Here is an 18,414-nt window from a genome sequence, read left to right as displayed (position 1 = left end):
TTCTTAAATGTCAGTCTTTCATTTCTTCAGTCATTATTAAAGTGATAACACTGCAGTAATCTTGTAACGTTTTCCTACTCTTTCCCACATGTCACTGAAAAAGATTCACTATTTTTTCTTCTTTGTCTTTTCTAAGAGTACCTCTTGATTTATTACTATTTTTGTGCAAACAATTTATTAATGAAATCTATGTTAAAATCATATTCCAATGTATAAAATGTTTATAGACATATTTAAATCAGTTGAGAATACTCACTGAGTTCAAGAAGACCATTTCTAGGAATGAGTTTAAACACATAATATTTATTTGTAGGCTCAGCTAAACTCACTAGATTGATTTTCTTTTAAGAAAATTAAAGGATGGAAGAGTATTTTTCATTTTCTCATCTTTTACTTAATCAGAATATTTTTTCTTAGGCTTAGACATTTATCACTGTAAGATGTATTCTGTGATGCGAATTAATCTCCTAACTTTTCTCTAAAGGTTTTAGGATTTGTGAACCTCTTTTTACAAGTATGGCATCAGAACAACATATCATACTTATGTGACAGAGACATTTTCAAAGGACCTGATACTCGGATAGCAAAACCTCAGCCCTTTTCGGTAAAAAAAAACTACGAGTCTCTGTGGAGTGGGGGAAAACAAACTACTTTTATGATATATAATGGTAGTAATCTGGAACCCGACAGATGTGAATAAGATATTCCTCCTGAAATATTGCAGAGTCATATATGCAGAATTTCACCCATTATTTCTGGTTAGTAAGGTTCTTTGGCTGTATTGGGTCCTTGGAACGTTAATACTTTGTATTCAGGAACAATCCTTTCAGCACTTTTGAGGTTACCGATCTGTTTGTTCTAGGCCATTCAGTGATCATGTGGCAATATTGCTGCAGAAGCTGTTGTTCTGTAGGTACTTAATCTGTGGATTATTTTTTTCTGACTTTCCCTTTGATGTTCATGAATATTCAAATAATTCTTTAAATCATCTCATAATATTAAAACCTGACCAGCCACCTTCATACTCTTCATTTCAGTCTCTAATTATTTGGCCCACTTCAGTATAAAATCCAGACATTGTTTTCAACACACTGCCACTTTTGTTTTTCTGGAGTGAATTTTCAGTTCTTTCGTACAGCATATTCACTACAGAATCTTGGTTTCTCTGCTTGCTGGTAAAAACTTACTATGTATTTAGTCTGCTTTACCAAATCCACATCATATGTTTGAAATGGCTGAACTTCTTTTTGATATTTTTCCCCCATGTCCTCTTCTATATCTGACTGTCTATGAATAACTGTTGCAACTTCTTCGTGGTACCTTCCTACAAGACTGGTCCCTAACAGGTGTAATTCCTCTAACAGAAGTTTTCCTATTACATTAAGAATTCATGTATTCAGGGATCAAAACTTCTCCAGCCTGATATCTTTTTTTTTTTTTTTAACATTGCAGTGATCAATTTTACCCACACTACTCAATACCAGTATCACAGAGTCCAGAGTTTTCTTGTGGCAAAGCATTGCCTAAATACAGGGCTGTGATTATGGTCAATCATGGCTTTAAGGCTTACGAGTACTGTGTAACTCATTAGTAGTAGTGTAGGAGGAAGTATGGTTCTTTGATAGGACGCTCAGACCTGTCCTGTGAGTAAGTTCAGTTGACTTAAATGGAAATATCTGCCTTTCAGGATTTTTTTTTTCTTTAAGGGTTGCGTTCTACTATGGTTAGGTATGGCTGCAGGCTTAGATAGCACGGGCTATCATTTGATTCTCTCGTATAAGTTTTATGGTCAGCAGTCCATATGAGAAGAGAAGCTGTCCTGCTATTCTTCCCTGCTGCGTTAGTAATACTATCCAATTACCCATAACTTCCAAATCAACAGCTTTCACAGCTTTGATTCTGCTTTGTTTCAGTGTCGAAGTCTGTGCCACGGTTGCAGTGGGGACATACTTGGTGGTAATTTGCTTTACCCTAGGAGGGTCAGTCAAAAAGAGAAGCAATTAATAGATTGCTTGAAGAAATCAATCCATGTTGCGGAGCATCTAACTAACTTAGTTCAGGAAAGATATTTTCCTTTTATTTCTATTGATCAACGAGCAATAATATGTAATTGTGACAAATGATAAAGGAGTTTCAATGATCAGATGAACTACTGAGGGATTGCTGCCTGATATACATTCCTAAAACAAAGACTGATTACTTCTTTGTGCAACCTTGTCACTACTTGGCAGCCTGCATAGTACTACTGATGTATCTGTGTCTTAATTCAGTTTCTTATATAGATATCTCAGGTAGGATATAATTTTGATAAGAAGCATAACAGTCTTGAGAAAAAAAAGAGGAGAGGAGAGGAGATACTGCATGCTAAACAAAGTCTCTGACACTAGTGTGTGGCAGAATTAGAAAATACGTGGCATAGAAAAGTAACATTAGAATACAAAGAGAGAGATGAGAGAACTAAATGTCCTTTAGAAGAGCCTATGAAACAGCTTTACCCAGATCTCATGAAATTGTGAAATCTTCTATGAAGACTTAACTTTACTTATATGACAAATAAATAAATAGTGTGCCATTCATTGGCCACACATTAGATTGTAAAATGAATGGTCAAACCACCTCCACAGGGCTTTTAGCTGATGTGTTCTAGTTTGCAGATTGAAAAGGTTAAAGTACATAGACAGGAATTTAAAGCAGCTAAGCTGACTGGTGACAGTTTATTTATCTTTGATGACTCTTATTTGTTCAATTACATGCTCATATTCTAAACTGTGATTTGCAGTGACTCGTATCACCTTGATATTAAGCAGAATAACATGCTGCAATACAAACTGCCTTATTAAATCATTACCAGGCATCATATGTAACAACCAGCTGCTACCTAGGAAACACTCTGGTTTTGTAAAGCCTTCATTTCCAGTTGAGCTATTCAGCTAAGACCAAGGTGTTCCAGATTTACTCCTTAGATGTGTCCAAGCACTTAGTTATCTTGTCGTAATTTACTTGTAGGTCATATTGGGCACCATAACGCTTAGAGAAGAGCAAATAAATAATTTCTGGGAGATTATGACCGTCTTCTTTTCTTTATGACAGACCAGAAGTGAAGTATGGAGGCATTTATACACATTAGTCTAGTGAAAAGTCAGCACTGTGAAATGACTTCTCTAGAGTGGAGTCAGAATTGGATATGTCATACCTCACGGAAATGGTGTTTCCAAGCCTCCAGCTGTTACTGGAATTTGGAGAGTCAAGCCATTCTCCAAGCCTTAGATCTGAACAGCAGTTCTCAGATATTATATTTGTCCTAGTTCACACACATATAACTTGCAACTCTGAAACAAAACCTCCACTTACGCAAAATATAATTTAGTCAGAAAAAAAAGAGATTCTATATGATGTCAATTCTATATGACATCATATGATAAGAAACTGTACTGTGCTAGTCATTCCATGTTTAATCATGTGAAATCCTAACTGACATTGCTATCTTCAGTCACTAATTAAAGGAAAGAAAAGTCACATCTAGTTGAAGAAAATTACAACAAACAGAGTGGTTTTTGCAACATATCTTTGAATGTTTGTAATTAATTTAACTGGAAAAAGCGACTAAAAGAGCAAACAAGGAAAAGAGAAGAAACATTCAGAAGTACAAAGGAAAAAAAAAAAGAAAACAGAGTTATCCATATCGTGTATACAGAATTTATATGGGTTAGTATACCACTCAGTGCCAGGAAGCTGTATTAAAAAGAATGCAAATCTAAATGTGTGTTTTTCAAGACACAGAAAACATGTGAAACAATGTGTTTGCAAAAAAAAATACATTACATAGATTACTCAAGTGAAAAACTATTTGCTCAGAATCTCTGGAAATAGTACCATTGATTGACTCACTTTATTTTGGTGATTAAATATTGGCAGCTGTATTGGAAAATCTTTGATTTGTAACTTAAGGTTTGTTGTTTCTTTGTTTGGTTTTAGCTGTCACTCCTAAATGACAGATAATGGATGGAATGAAAGGATGATGAGGTTTTAACTATAGTATTTCCACTTGGTTCTGTATTTTGACTTGCTATGAAAGACAGCTGAGAAGCAGACTGAAATAATTCTTGTGAGAATAGATGAAACCTAATTGACATAGAATGATTGTAGTTAATTAATCATAACCATCAACAACTGTAATCGTGAACATTCCAGATATTGTGCAATTAACATGGCAAGTTGAATCATGTAGCAGTTCTATGATTTTCGGCATAATCTTGTTATTTTATTCTGCATGTAAATATTTCTCCTTCTAATTCACTTTGAATCAGTACTTCAGGATTTATGAGTGCAGAAATCCTATTGAACTTCAGGGACTTTTCAGTATCTACAAATTCTCTTTCTTCTTCAAGACTCTGGGAAGAATTAAGCTTTATTGATGATACTGATGCTGCTCTTGAAACCAGGTATAACAAAATGAATAATTCTTCAAAGCTCCCAAACTTCATAAGTCTCTTGAGGTACCCGTCCATAAACAGTTAGATTATACAAAAAAAAAAAAATTAGTAGTTGATCTAGAGAAAACTGTGGAAGAAGGATATAAATTTATATTTTATATAAAAACTCTGTAGGATCACAGGCAGTGAAAATTGAAAAGTAGTGTTCCCTTTTAACAAGTAGGGCATAGTAAAGAGAGGCAAGCTATATTTTTTCCCTTTTATAAAAAGTTCAAATTTTCTAATGAATAATTGATTGCTTAATTATAAATAATAATCTAATTTGTGAAGTAAATTAAAAAGAAAAAATATTCTACTATATCTTATACAAGAATCAATAAGTCATTTTAGGAAATAGTTCTATATATTTCTTACCTTCACCAGAATAGTTAATTATTACTATAATGGATTGTATTATGGTAGCATGTATTAGCCACATTTATGGCTTCATGACTTCTCTGTGATAGGGTATGTAGAAAGTACAAAAATATGTTCCCTACTTACAAGATAAAACAGCTAGGCACAGATAGCTAGATGAAGATAGAAAATAAACAGAATAATACTACTGACTACAGTGGACCAGGTATTTTTGAATAGTTATACTATACAAAAATGATATACGCAAAAATATGTAATTAAGGATAGAAGAAAATGATATTCCTTTAGTTAACTACTCCTCTGCATTACCTGGTAAAAATTTAGATCGGGGCTAATGAACCAAAAATGCATACACTAGAGTTCTTGCTGACAGTGTGTTAGAAAGAAAATTATTTTGTTTTTGCAAGAACACACTCAAGGTCCACCATTGTTCAAAGATTCCTTAATGACATCTTTTTTTTTTTTTTCTGAGACAAAAATGCATTGTAGTATCTGACAAAAATTTTGGAAGATATTGATCTCTATATAAGAAAATACAGTATCTTGTGTCTTCTTTTCTTCGTCTTTTACATTTTCAGACAGGAGTCTTTAAGCTTTCTCCTGTGCTCCTCGTCACTTTTTTGTTGGCATTCCCTGAACATACCTGTATAAACACCCCCTTTCCTTAAAAGTTTTTAGTGGGTCTGCAGATGTATAAAGACACAGGGTGACTGGCATACCGGCTTAAAACATATCATTGCTTCTCTGTACTCTCTCTCTTTCTGTTGTTTCTCATTAAATACTTGCATAGTAACTTCTCTGAGAAAAAAAGAAAAATGGCCTTTTTCAGGTTGTGTCAGACTGATGATCCAGGAAGGATTCAAAAGCTTTGTGGTAATAAATAATAACAGCGGCAATGATAATAAGCACGTTACATTCTAAAGTACTTGAATCTTTCCCTTATTTTGTCAACTAAAAGTCATATGGTAATGGGATTTTTAAAAGTTCAAGATGTATGCTTTTCCCGTTAACCATGGCGAGATGATGTTTCTGTCATGGCAGAAATATTTTCATCTGAGCTTCCTTTCACACCTTTTCTAGTGAACCTCTTCAGCATTAGAAGTTACTCTTGGGTCCAGTGAGTGACTCTAGTAATATGACTCCACCTATTCAATCTGATATTCATAGAAAATAGGTGTATGTTGATACAAAATGATCTATTAATTTCTTTGGACATCATGATATTCTGTGCGTATTTTATTTCATTGATCCAATTTAAAAGTTCCATATACATTCATACATGTTATTTCTTTTCAATACCTACCTCTCATTTTTCTATAGCCTGTGTTTATGGGCTATTAAAAACAATATTTATATTTCCCATTGTTTAAAGCGTACAGCCAAACCATGTTTTTAAGTTATAATAGAATTTTTAAAAACATATTTTGAATGGAATTATTTTCTCTGTAAATCTTACATTTTTAAAGAGCTACAATTACAGCTCAAGGTCTTACTCCTGTCTTTCAAACACAAAGAGAGGAAGGCTACCCTCTCTGTAGTGACAATGCAATGAATAAGTTTGTCCTTGGCCTGATAGAAGAATTTTACATTGTGTAGAGCTATTTTTATCTTATTAGAAAGAATATTGCCTGCTTTATACTTTAGAAATCTTCAGCATATGTCTTTAAACATTTTAATACATATCATAGGATGCCTATTTTAAATTCTGCAATAAATTTGCACATAAAATAGTTTAAACTCAAAGAATGAGGCTGGCAGATGATGTTTCTCTGGAGCAGTCTAATTTCTACTTTAAAAGTGAATTGACTGGTTTAAATCACTGATAATGAACTACAGAGCCTTCCACAGCTTCCATGCTATGTTATCAAGCAGTAATTGCTGAAATTAATACAAGATCTGTTTTTAATTTTTAATTTGATCCTAATTTCATGGCAATCATCAGTGGACCGATGTGTGGGTCACAAAAACCTGCCCCTTCACAGTTACCCCCATCAACTGCAGCCAACTCATGAACTTACAGAATGAATTATCGCTCTTACACATGCCTAAAAGGCAAAGTACAGTGAAGGCTAATAGGAAGGCTGTTGAGTCCTAAAAACTTCTCCAACTTTTATACAAGTCCTTCTGTCAATGGCAGAATATTTCCCCCTTTATTTAGCTGTTTGTTTTGTTGCTAGTCATAATCACAGAAACATAGAATAGTTAGGGTTGGAAGGGACATTTAAAGGTCATCTAGCCCAACCCCCCTGCAAGGAGCAGGGACATCTCCAACCAGATCAGGTTCCTCAGAGCCCCATCCAACCTGGCCTTGAATGTTTCCAGGGATGGGGCCTCCACCACCTCTCTGGGCAACCTGTTCCGGTGTTCCACCACCCTCATCGTAAAAATATTTTTCCTTATATCAAGTCTGAATCTGCCTCCCTCTATTTTAAAACCATTATCCTTTATCCTATCACAACAGGCCCTGCTAAAGAGTTTCCTCCCATCTTTCCTATAAACTATCGGGATGGCTGAAGTCCCCCATGAGGACCAGGGCTCGTCACTATGAGGCTGCTCCTACCTGTCTATAAAGGGCTTTGCCCACTCGGTCCTCCTAGTCAGGAAGCCTGTAGCAAATCCCCACTGTAATGTCACCTGTCCCTGCCCTCCCTTTAATCCTGACCCATAAGCTCTCAGTCAGTGCCTGATCTATCCCGAGATGTAGCTCCATGCACTCCAGCTGGTCATTGACAGAGAGGGTGACATTCCCCTCCTCATCTCCCCTGCCTGTCCTTCCTAAAAAGCCTGTATCCCTCCATTCCAACACTCCAGACCTAGGAGCCATGCCACTACATCTCCGTGATGCCAGCAAGGTTGCAGCTCTGCAGGCATGCACACATCTCTAACTCTTCCTGTCTGCTCCCCATGCTATGTGCATTAGCATAGAGGCACTTAAGCCAGGACAGCGATGAAGCTGACTTGCTGGCTGGAGCAGCTGGAATTCCCTTGAGTTCCACTTCAGGTGCTCTCATACTTACTGCAATCCCAGGTTCTGCGCATCTGTTTCTGGCACTGGTGCCATACTGACAGTGGTGGGATGGATTGTGTTTCCCCTCCCCTAACTGTGTTAGTTTAAAGCCCTCTTTACCAGATTGGCAAGCCTTTGGCCGAAGGTGCTCTTCCCTCTCTCTGTCAAGTGGACCCCATCAGCACTCAGTAGACCAGGCTTCTCAAAGTGAGTCCCATGGTCTAAGTAGCCAAACCCCTGGCAGTGGCACCAGTCCTGCAGACATTTGTTGATTTGCCAGATTTGACTGGCTCTTTCAGGTCCCTTCTCTTTGACTGGGAGGATGGATGCACCCCAGAGTCCTTAACCATTGTTCTGAGGGCTTTGTAATCCTTCTTGATACTCCTCACACTGCTCCTGGCTGTATCACTGGTGCCCACATGAAGCAGCAGCAGTGAATAATAGTCTATGAGCTCTATGAGGTTTGGCAGTCTCTGGGTAACATCCTTGATACGAGCCCCCAGTAAGCAGCACACCTTTCTAGAGAGCGTGTCGGATCAGCAAATGGGTACCTCCATACCTCTCAGAAGAGTCACCCTCTAGTATCGCCTGTCCCCTTTTCTTAGTTGCACTGGTCATTATACGAGCAGTCGGGCTGCCTTGTTCAACTCCAGCATGTCTCCTGTTGTGTGCTGGGTCTTACTTCTTTGGCCTGCAGAGTAGCAAAGTGGTTCTGCAAGGGCACATCAGGTTTTGGGAAAGTCTTATCCTCCTGCTGGCCCTTACCTTTGCAAGCTTCCATTCCTCAGCATCATTGGCCTGCTTCCCTTCTGCATGTGTTGGTGGGGTAATTTTTGGCTGTTAGGCCAGGGGCTGTGGTTCTGGTGCAGACTGCACTTGGAACCAAGTATCCAAATCCTTCTCAGCCTCCCTGATGCTATGCAGCCTTCTCACCACCTCCTGCAGCTCAGCCACCTGCTGCAGGACCTCCTCCACCTGGGCACACGTTCTACTGCCTGTCCCTGCCCCAGGAGAAAGGTCCAGGCATTTCCTGCAGTCTGAGGAAAGTTTTTACAAAAACTCAGTAATGATGCACTAAAAAAAGATGATTGCATTCCTAAATTGTGCATTAAAATGAAAGCTAAGCATTGGTTTCTTAATAGACTGCAAACAATATTGGTTTGATGTATCAGCTTTCTTTTAGAAAAACACAGGACTTTTAACAGAAACATACATAAAGTTGTAGACCCAAAGTCTCATGCAAGTGAAATCTAGACATTCTTAACTAAGAAAAGATTTAATTGCAAGCTGTTCTCCCATCCAAAACAACTGATTATGCAGGGATATACCAGCCCACTACTTTCTAGACCTAAAATAGTAATAATTACATTACTGCGGAATATACTATCAGGTAACATGCGTTAGATGATACTTTTAAGTTAATTTACACCAGATTGTATTGTAATGCATGGTGGATTTATGAATAATATTTCATTAACTATTGCCTAGCAAAATTTTGTGTAATTTGAGAATATTGACCTGTTATTTGTTAAAATTCTACTGAAGCCCATCTACCTGTTCTCTATTCAAACGTTATGTATTGTTGAAATGAGAACACTGATTTATTTTGGCTAAAGGTAGTGCAACTTTAGATACGTTTAAATTTTAGGCTTCTGCTTATGCCCAGGACATCTTTTAGAAATATGAAAAAGCATCTGGAAAGATTTAAAGTCTCCTTCTACTTAAAAAAGTGCACCTAAACCCATTATGAAATCCATCAAAGATGAACTTATATTACTTTTGAAAATCATTGAACTTCAGTTTTATGCACTGCTAGGCATGGAGCAAGATATGGAGCTTCAGCATCTGACAGAGAACTGTCAGCTGAGTGCAGTTAAGGAAGTAATAATTCTGCTTAACCTACTCAAACAGTTCGGTGTTGTCTGGCTCATACCAGCACCTTGGTCTGCAGGCAGAAACGAACAGGTACAGCTATAGGTCATTGAATGTCAATGAGAGATATTCCCACTGGCCCCATCTATTCCTATTTTGGATCCTCATTTAGTGCCCAGCTTCAGTGTCCTTTTCAAAGATATCTTTGAGTACCCTTGTTTCAGCTCTCTTCCCCATGATCCACATCAGAGAGATGTCTCTAGAAAAGCCCTGAATGAATAGAGGCTTTAGACGGCATTGCTGGCACTGACAAACGGATGAAGGCACCAGTCTGATGTCAGAACTGAGCTGTCACATCTGTTCTGCTGCAGATACGCATGCTAGAGCATAGCTATCCACCTCAAATGTGAATCCACATCCAGTGTTCCCTGTGGTAAATGGAGTAATCGGATCTTCTGTTTGAGAGACTATAAATAAACACTATGAACTGTTCATAGCAGCGCCCTATGGCCTCATTCAAAAGTTTTTGTACAAAAAGTAAGATGTTCCTTATTCACCTGCTGGAGGGAAACTTTTGGAAGGAAAATATATTTACACACAACTGGCTTATGTTTGTAACACTGGAGAAATCAGAATGAAAGTATTTTAAAAGAGTAAATGTGCTATAGACCAGGTTTGATTTTAGAACCAATGCAGCTGATTTTCCCATCTTCATATCACAGTGTGCCATGCACTGTCCGGATGATTTTTTAGCCATGTCATCAGTCTGGATGTTAGTCAAGACATTTACTTTTTTTTTTTTTTTTTTTACTTATTTCTTTTTACTTCTATAGATGAAAAAAAAACCAAATAGGATATCATAAAAAGAAATAAAATACTATTAAAAGTTTTTTGTAAATGGTAAATGTATTGTCTGCTGATTTGCCTCTGATGCCACATCCAAGCGCACTAACGGGATGAATAAAGTGCTCATGCAACATGGATTTTTTTGTAATGGAAATAGATTTATTTTTAAAGGCCCTCCCTATTATAGATTAAGATATGAAAAAATGAACTATCAGCTTTACAAGAGGAAATAAAATGTAAGTCACAAGTAGCCACAAAATTTTAAATCTTTTGCGTATAACTAAAATACTCTATTCTCTTTATAGATCTGGGGAATTTTAGTGGTCGGACAAGAAGTGCTGTCTCTGTACGTGAAGGTCAAGGAGTTGTTCTGATGTGCTCCCCTCCACTTCATTCACCAGGTATGGTAGGCTGCAGCTTATTTGCACACCAGTCCTTTACAGTATGCTCATTATTGAGTGCTCAGTATTCTAGATACGTGTATTTGATTGCAAAACTTCAAAAAGGAAATATCTACCATTCTGCTGACAGGTTTTGGAATACCAAAGAAATAACTAAAGCTTGTGCAAATGCCACTGAATAGGAGCAGAAATTCTGTTACAGGATTGTCTTATTCCCGGTATAAAACTTGTGTGTAACATCGATAATCTCCGTGCCACCAGTGGTGAATATGCTGCCTTAAGGTCACAGAAAATTTCTTTTAAAGTTTAGAAGCCTTCAGAAATTGTTTCAAATGTCAGTGTCAAGATATAGTTTTTGAATACAAATTGTCTTTTGTTTTCAGTAGTACAGCCATGATTTTCGTTGGTTCCTCTTGCTGTATAGCTCAGTCTCCAATACAACTGCGTCATTGCAAGAAGTCAGAAATATCATAAGTCCCATGAAATGCCTGTGGATTCCCAAATGAAGGTGTAGGTATTCTAGAGAGGTTACATTTTTGCTTTGCAAATTGGCACTCCAGCAATGTCTGCAGATAGCTAAGTGCATATTTATATTTGCATACTGGAGATATGGTGCCAGACAGAGCATCTTGTTTTTCCATAGATACAGTATAGCGTATCCTTTTGCTCAGGAAACAAGATCTGTACTGAGGGGACTTGTTCTTAATCCAAATCTGAGCCCTGGAAAAAGTCACATTGCAGAGGAAGGAGATGCAGAAAAGAAAATATCTTCTGATTTTCTGTTAGAAAAACATGTTCGGTTTCTATTTATTCTGGAATGATTTCTATTACTGTATCATAATTATCAATGTAGTTAATGCTTGTTATCTTCTGGCCATCTCTATGCTTTTCTCTCTTATGAGTACATTCTCTTGTTATGGTTGCCTTTATAATCAATTTCTGAGGTTGACACTACAGTCTCGATGTGACTTTCAAAACAGAGGGAGATAGATTTAGATTGGATATTAGGAAAATTTTTTTTACAATGAGAGTGGTAGAACACTGGCACAGGTTGCCCAGAGAGGTGGTGGATTCGCCATCCCTGGAAATGTTCAAGGCCAGGTTGAATGAGGCTCTGAGCAACCTGATCTAGTTGGGGATGTCCCTGCTCCTTGCAGGGGGGTTGGACTAGATGACCTTTGAAGGTCCCTTCCAACCCTAATGATTCAATGATTCTGTGATTCTATGACATTGAGTGCATAATGTTAAGGCCTGATCATGATAAATAATCTGAGAGGGAAAAGGTGTAGGGCAGAAAAGGCAAGAGATGGTTTCAACACCACAGCTGAATTTTATTTCCCCAAACAAACTGAGAGTGTAGGGATAGAAAGATGGGGAAAGGCTGTTTAGTAGGGCCTGTTGTGATAGGACGAGGGCTAATGGTTTTAAAATAGAGGGGGGTAGATTTAGATTAGAAATTAGGAAAAAAAAATTTACGATGCGAGTTATAGAACACTGGAACAGGTTGCCCAGAAAGGTGGTGGAGGCCCCATCTCTGGAAACGTTCAAGGCCAGGCTGGATGAGGCTCTGAGCAACCTGATCTAGTTGGGGATGTCCCTGGTCCTTGCAGGGGGGTTGGACTAGATGACCTTTGAAGGTCCCTTCCAACCCTAACCATTCTATGATTCTGTGATTCTATAGATGGGCATCAATAGTGAAGTAGTCATAGGCCTTGTAACAGCTGTCATTCCACAAAATTCACCATATATGTCATCAAGATGTTTATAAATTTTTCCCTAAAATTGTGCGCTTAAACTTATGCTTAGACAGATTCCAGTGCAACATTCTACTGTAATACACACACTGCCTTTGTTGGAGAAAAAGCGGTATCTTTAATTTTAATCAATGGGCTGGCAAAACCCCTGCTGTGGAAACTACTGTGCTCACAGACAGCATTTAGTTGGTTCAGTTTATATTGTTTGAGCACTGATATGCTATGCCAGCAGGAAAATTACTTCTAGAAAAATATTTTGAGCCTCTCTTGGCTAATTTTATCACCATAGCTATGCCAAGAAAGGTTCTGTAGTGTAGAGGAGTAATCATCAGCAGCTGAAAAATTGCATTGATATGCAGATATAAACATAACCCCATGTGAATGAGAAGGGCACTTTGCCTCCCTTTCTTTTGTTTGCCATGTAATGCAGAATCACATGCTATTTCCCTCCAGCTCCATACTTGCAAAATACTGAGGGGCTGTAAGTCCTTGTGGTACCTCAATGGAACTTCAGATGGTATTAGTACAGTGGCTGGAGTCTCCTGGGAAGGGAGAGAGCTACCTCCATGGGCCTTCTGAAAAAATCCACACCTGGTGATGTTTCAACAATAAATCATTCCCCGAAGCTCTGGCAATAAGGTACAAGACATTACAAAAGATGACTGCCAGATCAGAGTCAGTCTGTGAAAAATAATTTTGGAATAAAACAGAACTTTAAGGAGGAAGTGTGTGAATTCAGTTCTGAAATTAAGCAGCAAATATGAAACTTCTCTTCCAGATACAAAACTCTTTTGCAGAGCAGAGGACCTGCAAGGATTTGTGTGCAGGAACATCTAAAATGCCTTTTTTTTTTTTTTTTTTTTAAGCATTCAGTTTCTGGATGTTCCATTTTAGTTTCTGTATCTGATTTGCAAAGATGGTGTTGTCTTCTAAATAGTCCTAAGAAATGTTGACCCTTAAAATCACCTGGGAGACTTTCAAGTGAATATTAAGTTAGTGTAGTGGATATTTCTAAGCTAAAGACTATGTAAAGCATCTTTGAAATGTATGAACATCTAACATTAACAAGGCCATGAGTTATGGAAGTTTTTTTGATGACAGAGAATTTTTTTGTGGATGAACACCACGAGTTCTGCTATTTTGATTTATCCACATTGATCAGTACCTTTAGAAATAATTTTCGCTTACTTATCCCAGGAGATAAATCCATGATACAATATCAAACCTAATCATTCTCCACAACCTCAATTTGTCCTTCAACAGAATCCCATTCCTCAACCTCTAAAGTCAATAACAACTTACAAATTTACCAAAGAATTTCAGGATTGAGGCCTTTTAGAGAATGATAATATCATTGTATGAAAAGAAAGATAACTTAGTAAAATAATACTATATTAAAAGAGAAATAGGTTTATTAGCATGTTTTCAAATAGAAGATAAAGTAAATGCTTTTAATTGAATAATACCTAGATTTCATTCTTACAGAACACAAATTTAGAAAAATCGGAAAGTCTTTACAAAGCACCGCTGACTGAAAAAATACTGCATCAATTTATTTTTATAAGAATTTAATCAGAAAACAAGTTTCATATGTATACAGACTTGATTTCTGTTTATTAATGCTGTGATATATTATCAAGAGCAAATGCAAACTTGTGATATATATAGATTATTCATGTAGGTTTCCATTAGATTGTTGTCCAAATATTTACAGAGGAAATTAAAAATAAAAAAAGCACACCTGAGATATATTCAGAATATTTGCAGTATAGAGTCATATGAGATAATAATTTCTTGGTTTTAATAAATGAGTTTGTTAAGTTACTGTCATCTTTGCTGAGAAACAGCTGAGCAGGAAAATGAGGGAGATTTTGGGGAGAGACACTATTCCCTCTTTCAGAACAGTGAAGGAAAATACGTTCAACAAAAATTATTTTGTGCAAACTCTTTATGATAAACAGCCACCAGCAGATTCTCACCTCCTACTTTCCCTGGACCATCACTCAATAAAAATAAATGCTGCCTCTGACATCATTGTGAGTCCTGTATCATTTTAACATGTCTACTCTAGAAGCTTTTCTTTTCCACTAATACTTTTTTTGGTTCAAAAGCCTTAAGTTGTCCCTTGTGAAATAAATTAATGGTAGATAACTTGATCTTACATAAACATAACATTTTATCTTTTTTTTTTCCATAAACATAACATTTGATTCTTCCTCACTCCCCATAGCTTTTCCTCCAAGATGAGTTTCCTAAACAGTTAACTCTTAGATACCCTTGTTAATTAATTACCAGCCGCTTAAATAACCAGCTTTGTTTGATGTCTGTATTTTAAAAGGCCTCTACTGCTTTTTTTTTTCCATAAACAGGATTATGGCTTTTCATTGTGATATTCTAAAGGATGTAATATACGGTTTTATTTAGTCATTTAATCATCTTAATTACAAGATTTACCATAGCAAGATTAAAAATGAATGGAAGATTTCATACATGTTTCCCTCAGAATTAATACTTTCAGCTGAGCTTTTTAAGGCTTTTATTCAAAGCTTTCAGTATGAGCTTAATAGAGAATGATGACTCCCATTGTTAAAATGAGAACAGAGCTGATGTGCACAAGGGAAGGCAGATGTGTGCTCCCTCCCGCCTCAAAGGGACATTGCCGTCTGGAGGGAGCACTACTACATAATCTTTCCACAGCATGTAACATCTGTACGGATGTTAAACTAAAACTTTTAAAAATCTCTTTCTAAAGGACAAAGCTGATCTTCCGCGTTTTGGAAACTGCATTACAGGCTTCATCTTTTATGCCTCTCCTTTAGTGTTATAAAACTGTAGTTTTCATGAGAAATGCTTCACTGAAGATTATTAATGCCAGTGCTGTGGGGATCACAGCCCTTCCCATGCATCTTCTGGATGTCTGCATAGTGTGTTGCTAAACTGGCAAGCTGCTGAAATAGAACTCTTTCTACCAAGGTCTGGGTGGTTTTGTCCTGTTCTTTTTCCTACACAGCTGTCCTAGTCCTTATCTTAATTGGAGAAAGTCGCATCAAATAATGCCTTTTTACGTTGTTCTGAGCTCCTGTTTGTGTGTAGTTTGGACATACACAGAAAATTACTTTGTAAGTAAACATGAACCAATCACTTCTCACTGCTCAGGGTTTGTGTTAGAAGTGCACCTGTGGAATTCAGCTATGCTACAGGTAGAAAACCAAGTCCAGCTGAAGTACAGTAGCTCTCTAGTCAGAACTCCTCTGGTTAAGTCCATACTGCATAAATTATACATAGAGATGAGGCAGGATTTAAATGACCTCATTCAGGTACAGAATTGTTAGGAGTAGACTTCTCGAGGCAAATTAGTTATGATAACAAGATTGTTATATTTGGGCTGAACTGCGCTCTTTATGCTCATTAGCTTGTCTGCAGGCAATTGTCTCTGGCATCTGCATGCAGGACTCAGCAAATTCAGTTGTGAAGGCATCCATACGCTCTCTGCCTCTCTATTTACTAGGTTGGCTTTTGTGAATGCAATTCACAGATATCTAACTTTACAAAACTATTTATATCGAGGCCATAAGGTTACCTTAAGGATGTAGATTCAGTTCTAGGATCCAGGCACCACAATGCTATGCATTTCAGTGCATAGCATTAGAGAACATCAGTTTTCGTGTGGATCTAGCCGTTCCCAGTTTCTTCATAAGAAGCCTGCAGGTACTTAGATCTCTGAATCTCTGTCTCTCTCTAGACATGACTGGGTGCTACTTCATCATATTAACCCGTCACTATAGGTGAGGTTTCTTCCTGACCATGACTTGTGATATCAGCGTAGTTCTGTATGTATTATACAGTAAAGTAACATCCATGTTCTATGATACATTTTTTCAAATCTGACTTTCTGGTATCTGATATCTATTTTTCCATCTGTATTCCTGATATCTATATCTTAGAGAAAACTGCATAATTTTCTTCCCAGAGATACCAGTGTGTAGGTGAAATAGTTAAATTTCTTCTCTCCCTTGAGAACAAGAAGGACTGTTTTGCTCATTCCTGTCAAAGCACTGGTCACTCACAGTATTCCCAAAAGAACAGACAGGTCATGTCCCCAACCGTGACTCTCCCTTAAGCTGAGTAGAACTTACTCATCGCTCAGTAACTTCTACTAGTAGTTTGTAGAGCTTCATATGTACAAAATTGGTGATGGCAAATAGAACATTTCATGTTCACTGAATATAACTATCATCTCGTCCAAACTGCTAAGTTTGCTGGGAAATTAGAACTGTCCAATGCCCTGATACTTCTCTTTCTACTAGCAAAAATGAGACTTAGAGGAAGTTGTTAAAATGTTAAAATTAAGGCAAATCTATGTCTAGACTTAACAAACAGTTGGTCTATGCTAAGGGGATCTATATGAAGACATATAGGACTCCCATCTTAACTCTGTTTTGTTTCTCTCATAATTGCATGTCATAGTTTGTGCTTCTTCACCAATTTTAATTAATTGTGGGAGCGTTATGCTAAGTAACAGAAACAGATTACTTAAGTAACAGTATTAGAAAATTATTGCTAACCCGTATAAGACAGAAAAGTTTATGTAACAAAACTTAGTATGTCACACATAGAAGACAAGATGGCACAACTTCTTTATCACTTCTTTGCATGCCCATAACACATAACTGATCATAAAGCACATATAAACTGTTTTTAAAACACTGTTTTGAGAGCCACGTGTATCAACTGAATGAGTTAGTTACCATGAATTAAAGGGTTCCTGCACTTCACTCTTAGGTTTTACTATATTTTTGTGTTCATTTGACTTTAACTGAACGCTAAAGAAGCTTGAACTTTGATTTTGATAATGGGAGAAAACGAAATTTGGAAGATAGATACACAATCCTTTAATCTCAATATTCCTGTCCTAATTCTGGGCTAATTCCATAGGGTCATCTCATGTCTTCACTCACATTTTTTTTCCCTAGAAGAATCATAAAGATATTTTCCTCTTGCATCCCTGGTTTTATCACTTTTACTATACTGCTTTTGAAACTTTGTTGTCTAGAAATGCTAATTCCCACATGTGTTATCATTACAGTGAATGTCCATGGCCCCTGACATGGCTCAGTGTAGGAATCTGTATTCTTTATCTGTGCAATTGATTGATGACTATGCCTGTAGTTTTCATTATGGAATGAACAAACACAATTAACTTCTTTTTTTTTTTCTTCTATGGTCTTTTCATTACTCAATACATGAACAGTAATTTTGCTGCTGACTTCCCTGGAGCACTTTATAGGGTTTCCTTCCTCAATCTTGTTGAAGGCATACATCTGACGATATGAAACTTAAGAATCTGGGAATTATAGAACTTTCTGTAGGGTAACACTGTAATAAGCTATATTTGCCAAGGAGGAGTTACTCCCAGTCTGTTGGCAATGTGTTTTATACTGTATGTAAAATGTATTACATTTTAATGATCTGCATGTGCTCCAAATTCTAGGCAATGTCTGTATATTAAGCATATAGAAAAATAATTGTTATCTATTTAAATTTTCTTGACATAGAAGTCTAGATATTATATTTTTTTAATTTAAATAATTTGAAAAGTATTAGAATCATAGAACCATAGAATAATTTACCTTTAAAGGTTATCTAGTCCAAACCCTCTGCAAGGAGGAGGGACATCATATAAT

General features: G+C 36.9%; 1 protein-coding gene across 3 annotated transcripts in view; it reads left to right on the top strand.

Annotated features, from left to right (window-relative positions):
- The window catches only part of CNTN5 (contactin 5), a 674,955-nt gene that overhangs the window by 458,120 nt on the left and 198,421 nt on the right, over nt 1-18,414 (top strand). For all 3 annotated transcript variants that reach the window (XM_086739601.1, XM_086739602.1, XM_086739603.1), the window contains one exon: nt 10,881-10,976. In XM_086739601.1, the coding sequence (XP_086595727.1) occupies nt 10,881-10,976 (96 nt within the window). The remainder of the gene's footprint in view (nt 1-10,880; nt 10,977-18,414) is intronic.

The sequence above is a fragment of the Chlamydotis macqueenii genome, chromosome 1, assembly GCF_036417535.1.
Source record: "Chlamydotis macqueenii isolate bChlMac1 chromosome 1, bChlMac1.mat, whole genome shotgun sequence".
NCBI classification, from domain to species: domain Eukaryota; kingdom Metazoa; phylum Chordata; class Aves; order Otidiformes; family Otididae; genus Chlamydotis; species Chlamydotis macqueenii.
The sequence above is the reverse complement of the archived record's forward strand: the minus strand, read 5'-3'. Positions and strand labels throughout refer to the sequence as shown.